The sequence below is a fragment of the Anolis carolinensis genome, chromosome 3 (genome assembly GCF_035594765.1).
Source record: "Anolis carolinensis isolate JA03-04 chromosome 3, rAnoCar3.1.pri, whole genome shotgun sequence".
NCBI lineage: Eukaryota > Metazoa > Chordata > Lepidosauria > Squamata > Dactyloidae > Anolis > Anolis carolinensis.
Window position 1 is genome coordinate 237,096,675 of NC_085843.1, and position 14,644 is coordinate 237,111,318.

A 14,644-nucleotide genomic window follows, 5' to 3' on the forward strand; every position below is an offset into this window, starting at 1 on the left:
TATTCTATACTGGGGGCCCTTCCACACAACCCTATATCCTAGAATATCAAGGCAGAAAATCCCATGATATCTGCTTTGAACTGGGTCATCTGAGTCCACACTCAGATAATGTGAGATTTTCTGCTTTGATATTCGGGGATATAGGGCTGTGTGGCCATGGGTTATGTCACCGATATGAAGAAATATAGTTTAGACTGTAGGCTCTCCTTTCCTCTCTGAGTTCTTCCCCTTGCCTTTAGCTAAATTAGACCTTCTTTCACTCTCTGCTCAGTATTCCTTGTGATATCTTTCTTTTCTCTTAATTTTTTTCTAAATCCCTTGTTTTTTTTCCATTAGTTTATTTAAACATGTAAAAAAAAACTTACTACCTGTACTGTAACTTATCCAGAGTCAAGAATCCCAAGAGACATAAAGGTACCAAGAGCACTGTCAGTCGAGGAGAAGCAAGCAACAAGAACTTTCAACAGTTGTTGGGAATTATAGGCAGCTGACTGTGTATACCAACTGCCCAATTAGTTAGTGTTCCTGAGTAGCTGTTTTTTGGTTGGATTTCAAAGATTGGATATGCCTTTTTAATGTCTATCTAGTCAAAACCACCTGGAGAGCCACTTGCTGGTCAGTAAACCAAATCAAGTTACTCTAGGAGCAAAAAAAAAAAAAGACATCTCAAAATTTCTCTAGACAGGTCTGGATATTGTCCTTAAGCAAAATACCCTAAGACACTAAAGTGGCTTCATCTAAAAGCCAATTCTCCCCTCCTTCTCATATTTAAACGATTCCTTAGTGACATTCCTTCATAACTACTTCAGTTGTCTGTTGTGGCTGTCTTGTTTCTGGCTTATCTAACTAGTGCCAACACTTTTGCTGCATCTCTTGCCTCTTCTGACTCAACTATGAGAAGAACTGTGAGAGTAACAAGGGATCTAGAATATCATGTTCAGCCATGTGATCCTGGCATAATCTGGGCAGCAGCAGGTTATAACCCAATCTAGAATGACTTTCTCCCACAAAAAGTATTTAATGTACCATTCTCACAAACTCCTCTCCTGTACCTGTCTGCTAGATTTCAAACTAAAACTTGCTGTCCTCCTTGATTGTCATACTTCTGAGATGCAGTCATTTTATAGTTCTTTTATCTTCCCAGGTGTTTTATTTGTCAATGTTAGTATCCCAAGTTCCTCCTGTTTGAGTAGTGAACTCAGCTTCTCCTTACTATCCTCTGGCTCCTGACTGTTCTGTGTGAACTATCTTCTCCTCTGCATTCAAATATCTTCACCTCTGTATTTCTGTCTCCCCCAAATCCTTCCACAAAGACCCCAGGGCATACATTTTCACCAGTTCCTCTTCTAGATTACCAGTGATGCCTATGTTTCATTGTTCAATTGGTAAATATAAATTTAATTCCTCCTGCTCTCCCTCCCATTTGAATCTCTGTTGTCTCTAGGCCAATGGTTCTCAACCTGTAGGTCCCCAGATGTTTTGGCCTTCAGCTCCCAGAAATCCTAACAGCTGGTAAACTGGCTGGGGTTTTTGGGAGTTCTAGGCCAAAATACCTGGGGACCCATAGGTTGAGAACCACTGCTCTAGGCAAATACTGACACACATGTATTTTTGCATGTCTTTTTCACTATTGGTAAAATCTAAAAATATAAAAGCATTGTATTTTCTGTTACTTTATAGCTGTAGCCTGGCATCCCGTTCATGAAGGCCTTTTTGCCAGTGGAGGATCTGATGGCTCTTTGCTTTTCTGGCATGTTGGGTAGGTAATGTGGTCCTTAGTCTGAAGAGTAATAGCAGTTGAGAAATTCAGTATCTTTCAAAACCATTTCTTCTATCGATGCATCTCTCCTTGGGATGCTCTTTCAGTGTAATGTTTAGATAATGTGAGTTAATCTCTTATTTGTGTAATTAGCTAGACGAGAGCTTAATGCTCTTAGTAAGTATTTTTTCTTAATAATATATAGACATGTATGGAAAGCATGTACCTTTAGTCCCTGTCCTATATCACTGTCTAGCTTTCCTCTGGGGTTCTCCATGGGTTAATCTAATTCTAAAATGTATTTGAACATTTTTATACAAATCAAACAAATGAAATGCAGGTGCCTGCTGGACAATATATCACATTCTCAATAAGACTATAAATGTTGAGCGGTAGAATAGCAAATGGGGTTTAGTGCCTGATCTGTATTCTTTTGATAAAGTACTTTCATCCTGTTCTCCATAGGGTGGAAAAGGAAGTGGGTGGTATGGAAATGGCCCATGAAGGAATGATCTGGAGTTTGGCTTGGCATCCTCTAGGACACATTCTGTGCTCTGGATCAAATGATCACACCAGGTATTTGAACTAAATCCTGTGCCCCAAAAGCATTTTGTTTGATAATAACATCCATATTTTATTTATTTTGTTTTCTCCTCAGCATACACATGTATACACGCACCTTGCAGAAGGAAAACAATTTTTTTAAATGTAGTACCTTTCGCGTATACATTCGTACCACAATCAAGTAACAATAACAACTTGCAGCAATGTATTTGTCTATGGATGAACAAATAAACTGAATCCAAATTAAATATAATTTATTACACTGTTATTCTGTTGGCACATTTCTGCCATAACAAGCTCACAATATAGCAGGACATCCGTCAAATAGAAAGACCGTGAATAATAGTCCCACAGGTAAATGTGGAGAAGCTGTAGTTTGGAGACAGATTGAATGTTTAAATAATGCCATCTATATTTGTTGTACCATGAACACGTATCATTTTAACAAAATGTTTAAAATAATATTACAGTTTCAGGAAAAGTTACTTCGTGGTTCTATTAATGTTGGTGAGAAGTAGTTGAGAACATCTATGTTGGTAATCACTTCTCAACATAATCCTTCATGCTCAGCAAATTATTAATTTCTGTTATAAAAATAATCTTCCCCCTTATCTCAGTTGCAACTATTTGCATATCTGGGAGAACTATATCTATACTCCCTATTTCAGATGGTTGTTGTATGCCTTTGAGTTGTTTCCAATTTATGGCGACCCTAAGGCAAACCTGTCATAGGGCTTTCTTGGCAAGATTTCCCCAGAGGGGGGTTGCCTTTGCCTAAGGTCACTCAGTGGTTTTTCATGGCCGAGTATGGATTAATAACCTGGTCTCCGTAGCCATAGTGAAATGCTGAAACCACTACATCACATTGGCTCTCAAGACAAGAGGAGAAGTAATTTCCATTTTGGCTTGAAGTGATCCACTAGAATACAAAAAGAATGAGGGACTTGAAATTAACGGTTGTTAAGAGGGGCTACTTCTAAGAGACAAAGTATTAGCAAAGGATACTATATCTTAGTTTTATTTTGACAGCAAATTCTGGACTCGGAATCGTCCTGGAGATAAAATGCGAGATCGTTATAACTTGAACCTGCTCCCAGGAATGTCAGAAGATGGGGTAGAATATGGTATTTGTTTAATTATTACCTTTGTAAAGTCTCTTTCCCTGAGAAGCTCAAGTTGAAAAAAATGTTCCTGGACACTTTATTGTCATCGTAACAGTTCTGTGATACAGGTTAGGCTGTGAGATGATGACTGGCCCAAAGTCTTTTATTGAGCTTTATAGCTTGAACCTAGTCCTCATCAATTTTAATCTAGCACTCTGGTTGTTATGCATACCACACTGGACTTCATAACCATTTATGTGATAATTATGAAAGAAGATCTTGCCAAAGAGGCAGCAGAACTTAAAATGATCTAAAAAGTATTAAATATTAAAACGGTTGCTCCTAAAATATTTCTTCATTATTTTGTTCCTTACCCTATCCCCATCATTTAGTACTACAGTGTAGTTCAACACAGATTAGGAATCATGATTGTCCTATTTCATTTAGGATCAGCAGTTGCACCATTTAGTGCCAGTCTAGCTGTTGGTCCCAGCTAGAATAAATCCATTAGAGCAATTGAATTTGGTAAATTAACATCCATATACATTCGATTAATTCAGTGGACCCCCCTGTTAATTGGGATTAGCAGTTGAATTTAGACTTTTAAGTCATTTCATTTTTATTTATCTTGCTGCCATAGTCCAGCCAGTAAGAAAAACGATATTTTCCTTACTGTGTGTCTCAACTGGAACCAGGATTTTAAGTTCTTGCAGCTTTAGTAAAGGAGTATAATATGAAACAATTGATATTAACATTGTGGCAATTAAAATAATACCATCAAAGTAAATTCAGCTGAAATTTACGGGCCCAATTACACAGGCCAGATGAGTTGGTTAGAGAATGAATGGACTCTGTGGTGTTCACATGATGCACAAGGGCCATTCACCTTATTGTGGCTTTGTCTCTCATTTTACAAAGTTGTGGGATGATCCAAAGCTTCTCTGTTTACACTGCCATCCCACTTTCCCTGCCCTTGGGCAGCCTGTGAACAGGGGCTGCAACTACCTTTCCCTGTTTTTTTTCTTAGCGGTGCCCACCAGGCATAAAAATGGCAATGTTCATTGCTCAGCACCTGGAGTGACACTAGCCAGAGTGAAGAGGTGATCGGATAAGGGAGGGGCGAAAGGGGGGGGTTGATTCCTCCCCATTTCCCCTCACTCATCATTTCATAGCTATCATCACAGGCACTGAGCAGGGACCAACACCATTTTCATTCCCATTGGGCACTGCAAAGCCCAGAATGATGGGGTAAAGAAAGGTTGGCAGTCCAGCAGCACTGAATATGTTCCGGTGACCCTGGGCCAGCTCGGCAACATGCATTATGGACACTTGCCAGGCCCCAACCTGGCTCAGAAGCTAGCTATGCAGACAGTGGCGACTCTGATCTGAAGTACCCCTCTCTGAATCAGCACCATAGGACACACAGCATATGTTTCTAATATCAGTTCATTTTCCCTTTGGTAGATGACCTTGAACCCAATAGTCTTGCAGTGATTCCAGGGATGGGAATACCTGAACAACTGAAACTAGCCATGGAACAAGAGCAGATGGGTAAGAAAGAAACTATGACTTCAGTGTTATGGATACACTTCTGGGAATAAGGCCCTTAAACACCGTAGGACTTATTCTTGAGTTATTTACTACATGAATAAGATTGTATTTGAAAGTTAATTTTAATCTGTCCTAAAAGTATTGACCAGAACCTTCCTTTTGCCTTGATAAGCATGTGATATACATTAAACACAAATTTCCAAAATCCAGGATTTACCCATCTTGTTAGGAGTCAGTGTCAGTTTATTGTCTCATTACCCCCTTTCCGGATCCAGTTCACCCACAACTTTGCTTGGTGCAGTGGATAAAGACAAATAGAAGTATATGTCATCAGTGTGTTGATCATCCTCCACTCAAGCTCACCTAATTCCCTCACCCAGCAGTTTCATATCTGTGTTATGTGCCAAATGAAATTGACTTATTATCTTGTGTTGAAGGAAAAGATGAGACAACAGAAATTGAGATGACAATCCCAGGATTGGACTGGGGAATGGAGGAGGTGATGCAAAAGGACCAAAAGAAAGTACCACAAAAAAAGGTCCCCTATGCAAAACCAATCCCTGCTCAGTTTCAGCAGGTTAGTAATTTTATATGGTTCCTTATTTTGTGATCAATAGGAGTACTTCACTAAATTGATTTTACTACCCTGAAATGTCTTCATAATCAGCCCATAAATTAATAATATTGCCGAACACCAGTAGTTACCTTTGGAATTGCCAGATAATTTTTTATTGATGAATAATTAATGAATAAAAATAAGTGTATGAATTCAAAACTTTGCCTAAGATATGTTATGAACGTCATAATTTTATTTTATCAGATCTCTACTTGCAAAGCAAGGAATTAATTCATCAGATTTCAAATTGTGTTGGCGAAGGCTTTCATGGCTGGGATCACAGGGTTGTTGTGATTTCAAATTTTCTACTCTCTAAGTCAGTGATTTTCAACCTGTGGGTCCCCAGATGTTTTGGCCTTCAGCTCCCATAAATCCTAAAAGCTGGTAAACTGGCTGGGATTTCTGGGACTTGTAGGCCAAAACACCTGGGGACCCACAGGTTGAAAACCACTGCTCTAATTGTTGAATCAGAGAATTCATGGAAGCACTTCTTCATTTGTGCAAGTTGATCACAAAACCTGTAAAGCACAGCCTTGGCTGCAGGCACTGAATATACGTTCGGTGGCCAACTACTGGTATCAAGGAGTGGCTGAAAGCATGGCTCTATATTTTCTGAATCCTTTCTATTAGGTAGTGTTAATTTGACCTTGATAAGATCAAATGAAAAATATAGTACCATCTCCTCATGAATAGGGATTAAACTGGCACCAAAGATATTGACTATAACTGACTTAGAACAGTTTCATATTGCAAGGAAAGATTTTGTCTGATTTTAGTACCACATGTAATTTTCCATATTTTAATATATATATATATATTTGGTCAGGCCTGGATGCAGAATAAAGTTCCTATACCTTCACCAAGTGAGCCACTGAATGACCGCAAGGAAGATCTTAAACTAGAAGAAAAAAAGAAGTCACAGGCAGAGATTGAGCAGGAAATGGCAGCACTTCAGTACACCAACCCACAGCTTCTAGAGGTAAATAAACCAAAGTAAAATCATGTTTGTTTAAGAGTACTTCCTTTGCAGCAAAAATGTAGGAAAGCAATAACAATATGATGCAATATATTGTAGTAGTTCTGAAGATACAGACCATAATCAAGTTGTTAATCGCAATTAAAATAGGTCCTACTGAATAACTAGTAACTTGGTAAGTCAACACTTAAGTACATTCCATTGATTCAGTGGCTGAATATAGCCCATGACAAATAAAACATCTGATTTAGATGATGCAGTTTTAATACTGAACTTAAAAGGGTCAGCCTTGAATACGGCTTGTATGAAAGATTGCTTGGAAATCTGAACCTAACCACTAAATCCTTCCATTATTTTTTTTCAGCTGAAATAATTATATAAATTAAAACTGTTCAGAAATAATATACAAGAGGAGCATTCCTTATCTGAAATGCTTGAGACCAGAAGTGTTCTATTTTTGGGATTTTTTTCCAAAATTTGGAATACATAATGAGACGTCTTGGAAATGGGACTCAAGTCTAAATACGAAATTAATTTATGTTTTATATACACTTCATATAGATAGCCTGAATGAAATGTCTGCACAATATTTTCTGCATGAAATAAAGTTGGTATACAGTGAACAATTAGAAAGCAAAGGTATTCTGTCTCAGCCACCATTGTGGATAATTTTGTAGTATTTCGGATGCTCAACCTGTGTTTAAATTATGGTGTGCATATGTCAATTGTTTTCTTTTTCTCAATAGCAATTAAAAATTGAGAGGCTTGCACAGAAGCAAGTAGATCAAGGCCAACCACAGCCACCTCCAGGAGGACCTGCTCATGGACCCCAGCATTTCCCAGGACAAGGCCCAATGTCTCAGGTGCCTCAAGGCTTTCAGCAGCCTCATCCACCCCAGCAGATGCCAATGAATATGCCTCAGATGGGACCACCTGGACCACAGGGACAGTTCAGACCTCCAGGACCTCCAGGACCTCAAGGACAAATGGGGCCTCAAGGTCCTCCTTTGCACCAAGGAGGTGGTGGACCACAAGGGTTTGTAGGCCCTCAAGGCCCTCCACAAGGACTGCCAAGACCTCAAGAAATCCATGGACATCAAGGAATGCAAAGACATCCTGGCCCTCATGGACCAATGGGCCCTCCAGGGCCACCTGGTCCACAGGGTAATTCTGGACCTCAAGTTCACTTAGGCCCACAAGGGCCGCCTGGCCCTCAGTGTCATTTAGGTCAGCAAGGTCCACCAGCACCACAAGGCCACCTAGGTCCTCAGGGGCCACCTGGTGGTCAGGGGCCACCTGGTCCAAGGGGACTACAAGGACCTCATGGAGTACAAGGTGCTCAAGGGATGCAGGGTCCTGTACCTCAAGGGCCCTTAATGGGACTTAATCCAAGAGGCATGCAGGGACCTCCAGGGCCTCCAGGACCACGAGAGAACCAGGGACCTGGTCCACAAGGGATGATGATAGGCCATCCTCCACAAGAAATACGAGGGCCTCATGGTTTACTGGGACATGGACCCCAGGAGATGAGGGGTCCTCCGCCTCAGGGTTCAATGATGGGACCTCCACAGGAATTGCGTGGGCCACCAGGTGCACAAGGACAGCAGGGACCTCCACAAAGTAACATGGCAGCACCTCAAGGAAACATGCAGGGTCCACCAGGGCCTCAAGGACCGCAGAACCCTTCAAGGGGCCCCCATCCCTCCCAGACCCCCCCACCTTTCCAGCAGCAGAAAACTCCCTTACTTGGTGATGGTCCTCGACCCCCATTCAGTCCGGTATGTCTGTATATCTTGTTGGGAATAATATAATAGAACAAAAAATGTGCAGAAAATGAGTGTTGTCAAATTATGACCTGACATCTGTAATTTTAATTATTTTCAAGTTTTAAGACCAAAGCTCCACATAGAATTTGGGCTGTATAAGCTATGGTTAGTATATGGGTTTAATGATATGCTGTCAGAAAAAGTGTAAAGGAATCATAGTGGTGTGAATCTAAGTGGTATGAATTTCTTGATTCCTTAAAACTTAGCTTTGGTACAAAATCTTATTTTCATATTTACTTCACATTTTAAGGCTTGGTGGTTTAGTAGACAAGGCCCAGACAACCTATTTTTGCAGGAAGACCAGAAGAGGAATTATTAAAAGCATGGAGTATTGCTGTTCGTGAACCACCATTCTCTTTTAAATTTATCTTAGTTAAGTTTTTTAATGTGACTTTCAATCTATAGTTGTTGTCAGTTCCAGCTAGACTAGATCCATTGAATCTGTGGAAACATGCTAAGTCAACATTTAGACAAATGTCCTTGATTCTTCTTGGGATTGAAAATTAGGCTTAGACTTTTGAAGCTGGCAATGGACTGGCCTGCCACTTCAGGTCTTACTGAGAGGAATTGGTATGGTTTGGTGAAAGCTAGAAAGTTTGTCCCTGGACCCCCAGCAATCCCCATGCCCGATATAGATAAATTTCAGTACTTAAAAATAATAGAATGGAGTTGTAGCAACATAGAAAGATGTTAAAGTAGATAGACAAAACGAACACTTGCTATTTATGGGTGGGGAAGTATCACTTTACAAAAGTGAAGACCAAAGCAAAGACAATCTATTAAGAAAAACCCAAGGCAGCCCTTGCTGTATAACTTTACTCGCAATATATGATATTTGCAAGAGTATCACCTGTGTTAACTGCATTGGTCTGACATCTTTCTCACTAATATTTATTTCCACTATAAGTACTTACGATGGAATATTTCTTCTGTTATGTAAGAGGGAGTATCATGAAGGAGATAAATATCTGAAAAGTGGGAAATCACATTATTTGGCAGAATATTTTAAGATACAGTCATTTCATTTTTCCAAGATAACTTCACCCATTTGTCCGTCCAGAATCTCTAGTGCTGGGAAGAAAAAAATATATAATAAATTGTACATTCTTACATTTGCTTTGTATATATGCTACCTGTGAGTAAGCCAGGTATGGAAATCATGCAGCTCTCCAAATATTCTGGGATGCAATTCCAAGCATTTCCAATCATTGGTTTGTGTATATGATCTATGGGGCTAGCAAGGTGGCAACATCTATATGGCTGCACTTCACCCTTGCCAGGTGTAAGATGGGACCTGCAATTTATAAAAAATTCTTTTATACTTCTGAATATGATTTAGAAGATGGAATTTTGACAGTTGTCTATGGAAAGCTATAACTGCTTACATTCCACTGTTAACAGATACATGAATTCTCTTTTTTTCGTTGCATCTGGCCACTGTACAATTCTCTCTTTGTACTTTTTCCCTTAAATAGGAAGGATAAGATTTATCAAACCCAAATTAACAGATGTTTAAGACATTTTTATTTTTTAAGACTTCCTTTGGCTTGTTTTAGTTCAGTTAGAGCTATGTCTACCATTAAAGAAGTAAATGTCTTGGAAAGATACACATGAAAGCAGTGCAAAGTAGTAATACTTATTCTGGTTCCACAGCAATAGTTCTTTTTTGGCTGGCTTTGCCTTTTGTCAGTAGATTAGCTTAATAGCAGGTCTAATTTCCATGTTTCATTAATTTTAAGGAAGGACAAAATTCAGGGCCCCCACCCTTGATACCAGGATTGGGGCAGCATGGAGGTCCAGGCCGTCATGCTTCTCACAACCAGGGACCTGGTCCTAATAAAGGTAATTTTAACATCTTGTTTACTTAGAATAAGAAATATGAATTCACTGTATTGACTGGTGATTAAGAAATGACAGATTTCTTCAAAGAAGAACCGCTTGACAATGAACACACCATTTTAGTGGTAGCTTCTCACAGAACACTTGGGAAAAATGAAACACCAGGAACAGATGCTCCCTTTCTTGGGAACTGGAATATATATTGGGCACATCCAGCCTGTGTGCCTCTGGTTGGTCAGTTTTGTTGGAATTTGGATGAATTCTTTCTGTGTAATCTTAAATCTATGCCATCTTTAATGAATAAGATTTATTTTTAAACTTCTCTAAAAGATTACAAATGACTTAAGTAACCTTTATTTTAATTCCATGCATTATGAAAAGCTCATGAACCTAGGGATATTTGGCCTATAAGATATAGTTCCTGATACATGTGTCTTCTGAATGCTTTGGGTTACTACAGAACCACAAATTGTTTGCCTTGAACAGCTGTTCCTTTTAAAGGAAAATAAAGTGTTAACTGAGGATTGAGGCGTTGTTTCAAATATTTCATTGTTAAGCACACAGGTTCATTTCCTTTATCTTAAGGTGAATCACGTGGTCCATCCAACCATCATATGGGGCCCCTCTCAGAAAGGAGACATGACCAGAACAGTGGTGGACCAGATCTTGGACCTGAGAGGGGGCCTTTCCGAGGAGGCCAAGAATGGGGTGAAGGCAGAGAGAACAGGGGAATGCCAGACAGACGGGGACCTCATCCAGACTTCCATGATGACTTTGACCGGCCAGATGAGTTTCATGAAGACTTCCATCCAGAGAAGCGATATAGCCACCGCTTACGTGAATTTGAAGGACGGGGAGGCCCGCCCCAAGAAGAGAAGTGGAGACGAGGTGGTGCAGGCCCTCCTTTCCCCTCTGATCATAGGGAATTCAGTGAGGGAGATGGCAGAGGCCCAAATCGAGCACCTCCTGGGCCTTGGGATGGACGGAGACCTTCAGACGAGCGATTCCCTCATGATCCTGAGGAGGGACGGTATCGTGGAAGAAGAGATGAAAAGTATGCATAATTTACTATTGTTATTTGAAAACTGACTGATACAGTTCTCTCCTATTTCATGTTATATGCATAGTCTCAACAATGTTTAAATAAATGAATCCATATATCTTAATGAAATCAGACATTCTGTTCATTATCCAAAAAAATGTGAAGCCCTATAGCAGGAGAAAGTGGGGACTTCTTAACCTGTAGTTCATGTACCCCTAGGAGGTTCATTGATAGTGTTAGGTGACAAGCAGAAAAGTCTTGCCTGTTGATTTTAAAATATTTTTCCCTTCATTAGTCTGTGGAAAGTACCAATTAGCTTTAATCAGATTGTCTGATTGTATAAAGGATTAATGACTCAAAAAGAACAACTTAAAAGATAAAGTGTTTTTTCTCATAGACATCAAATACAAGACTAGCAAAATTTTGAATTAATGTGTGCCGCTTTAGTCTCGTACATGAGCTGTAGTATGTTTAAACAAAAATTATATTTCAACATGATTTTTGGTTACTGTCTAAAGCGACATTGTTTTGTCAGGCAGAATTGAAATTGATGGCAGTCCTTTGTTTTGTGATTAATATACTTCTTGTAGGAAAACCAGCTGAAGTCCCTATACTGGGAGAAAGCAAGATAAAAATAAATAATGAAATAATAATATGATGTAGGAGCAGAACTTCTAATGATAACTGAGTAATGTTGATGCTTATTTGACCATGTTCCAAAATAGTTGTAAATTTAGCATTAAAATTAATATACTAACAGTAAAGAGGAAGGAACTTGGCAAAATCATTTCTGCGTATTATCTATCATTATTATTTGCCATATTTATATCTCACCCTTCTCACCCAAAAGGGGACTCAGAGCGGCACACATAAAAGCACAATTAGATGCCACGCAACACATATCTGGCAAATAAACATATACATTAACAGAACCACTAAAAACATTTCAACATTAAAATTATTAAAAATAACATAATCCAATATCGTAGTCCAGGCCGTTCCAGTTCTTCTTACGTGTTGTCTGTGAAATGCGCACATATGGTTTACCCAATGCGCCTGCGCAGATTTCGGAACCTTCTAGAAGCTTTAGATGAAACTTTTTTGGCGGAGGCCCCGCCCAATCTCCCCATAGTATAAATATGCTTATAGGCGGAGCTACGCCTCAGTTCGTTTTTCCGCGCGACAGCAGTTAGTAGGACCTTCTTAGCTCTCTCCTCTTCATTTTATTAACGGTTTTTTGACTTCGGCTTGCCCACGACTACGTCTCTGTCTTCTCCCGACCACTTACCTTGACCCGGACTGCATCGACTACTCTTCCGCTACGACCCTAAACGGCTCCGACGTCTCAGGCAGGCTATGTCTAGCTTATTCTTTAAAAATTGTGCGGCCTGTGGCGCGAAACTACCCGACTCTGATGGACACAATAAGTGTCTTATATGCCTGGGGGAGGGCCATGTGCCTCAGACGTGCCAAATTTGCCAAAATTTTACCCCCCAGGCACGCCGCAACAGGGAAGCCCGCCTTAAGGCCGCTCTTTACGAACAGGCTCTGGCGCCAGAAGCGGCGCGCGCTCCCAAACGGCCATGCCCTGAAACACTCTCCCTCCCTTCCTCTGCTGAAGAGCAAAATCCCCCTCCCCCCGCTGAGGAGGGATTGGCAGGCCCACTCGAGCTGCCGACCGAGGCACCGAGGAAAAAAGCCAAAGCCGCCAAACCTCAGAAAGGGCTCAAACCCAAGGATGGCCTCAAAAAATATAAAAAAGGGAGGCAACTCATTGGCGAGAAGCCCCTGAGTCCCCCACCACAAGCCTCACCTGAACGCGATTCTTCTCGGGACCGAGATTCCCCGATCCCGCCCATGGAGGAAGCTCCGCCCCATCTATCCCCTGTGGAGCCCTCCCAGGCCCCGGGGGCAGCGGAGAGGAGCGTGAGCGCACACGCCAACCCTCAGAATGCCAGCTCTTCCCCGCCGCAAACTTTGTGCTATCCCCCGCCCCGCCCAACAGCGGAGGCAGGGAGCAGCGCCATGGAGCGCCGAGGCCGGAGCACCGAGCGACGGCAGCAGGCCGCACACGGAAGGCATCGGTACCGTGAGCGTTCCCCCTCTTCTGAATCCTGGGGCTCGCGTTCGAGGAGCCCTTCCAGAGCTTCCTTTTACCCACGATCTCTGTCTCCTGGCCATAGTTCGCTCTATCGTTATCCCAATTTCTTTTATCCCCCCCCCCTCCATTCCCCGCTTACCCTCCTTACCATTATTTTGACTTCCATCGAAATCGAGGGGAACTGCCTCTTCCACTACAAGGGCAAACTCCCGATGCCCCTCCCATTTCAGCCACTCAAGCCAAAGCTGTTCAACAGCCCCCATCAGCGATCCCAGAGACCGCAATTTCCTCTCAGATAGCCAAAACACAACCAGCATTCCCAGAGAGTGAACAAGCTCAGAGCCAACCGGCTCCATCTCCGGAAGGAATAGATGCGGGAGATATAGATCCATCTGTGGAGGATGATGGACCCTCGTCTACACCTCTAACGGAAACGGAGCAAGATCCCCTCCGTACTGAGGAATTTCGCAACTTTGCTGCCCTTCTCATAAGACTCTCAAGAGCTCTTAACTTGGAGACACCGAAACCCACCAATGTTGTGAAAGACCCGTGTTTCTCTTCTTCGGAGCAGCAATCACCAACACCTACGGCACTACCTACCCTGCCCTATTTGCTCCAGATTATCAAAACAGTTGGCGTTGCACCATCTTTGGTTCCAGCTACCCCAAAAAGAGCTGAGAATCTTTACAAGTTGGATCTGTCGGCAACCTCCTGGCTTGCCAAGATGCCCAACGCTAACTCTGTTGTGAAGGACGCGCAACCTAAACCGGCCCAGAAAGCCCAGCTTACCCCTTCGGATAGGGAAGGAAAAAATTGGACACTATGGCAACGAAATTTTATTCTTCCGCTTGCCTTTTCGCTAGGATGGCTCACTTTGGAGTATATATGAGCGTATACCAGACGTATCTTTGGAACAAGATTGGTCCCTTCCTTGAATCTCTATCTCCCAATGAGCAAATCTTAGCCAAGGCGTTTAAACAAGAAGCCACGCTCCTCGCGAGTCTTCAGAAGGAGCTAGCAAAAAACACCGCCGATGCATCTGGCAAACTTCTAGCAGGAGCAGGAGCCCTACGCAGACACGCTTGGTTGAGGGCTGCTACACTGTCCCCATCCGCTCGCTCCCTCATCGAGGATCTTCCCATGGACGAGGCCGGGTTATTTAACCCTGAAACTGACTCACAATTGGAACATTCCCACAAAATGAAGCAGACCATCAATAAATATGGGCAACATCCTCACCAACCTTATTCTTACCATCAGCGTCAGC

The 14,644-nt window shown here is 41.7% G+C and overlaps 1 protein-coding gene across 2 annotated transcripts in view; it reads left to right on the forward strand.

Annotated features, from left to right (window-relative positions):
• The window catches only part of wdr33 (WD repeat domain 33), a 66,300-nt gene that overhangs the window by 44,170 nt on the left and 7,486 nt on the right, over window positions 1–14,644 (forward strand). The window contains exons 11-19 of one of the 2 annotated variants that reach the window (XM_003218388.4): window positions 1,681–1,759; window positions 2,225–2,335; window positions 3,353–3,447; window positions 4,891–4,977; window positions 5,415–5,554; window positions 6,420–6,572; window positions 7,316–8,347; window positions 10,135–10,237; window positions 10,820–11,288. In XM_003218388.4, the coding sequence (XP_003218436.2) occupies window positions 1,681–1,759; window positions 2,225–2,335; window positions 3,353–3,447; window positions 4,891–4,977; window positions 5,415–5,554; window positions 6,420–6,572; window positions 7,316–8,347; window positions 10,135–10,237; window positions 10,820–11,288 (2,269 nt within the window). The remainder of the gene's footprint in view (window positions 1–1,680; window positions 1,760–2,224; window positions 2,336–3,352; window positions 3,448–4,890; window positions 4,978–5,414; window positions 5,555–6,419; window positions 6,573–7,315; window positions 8,348–10,134; window positions 10,238–10,819; window positions 11,289–14,644) is intronic. The other variant, XM_016992141.2, reaches the window with a different exon arrangement.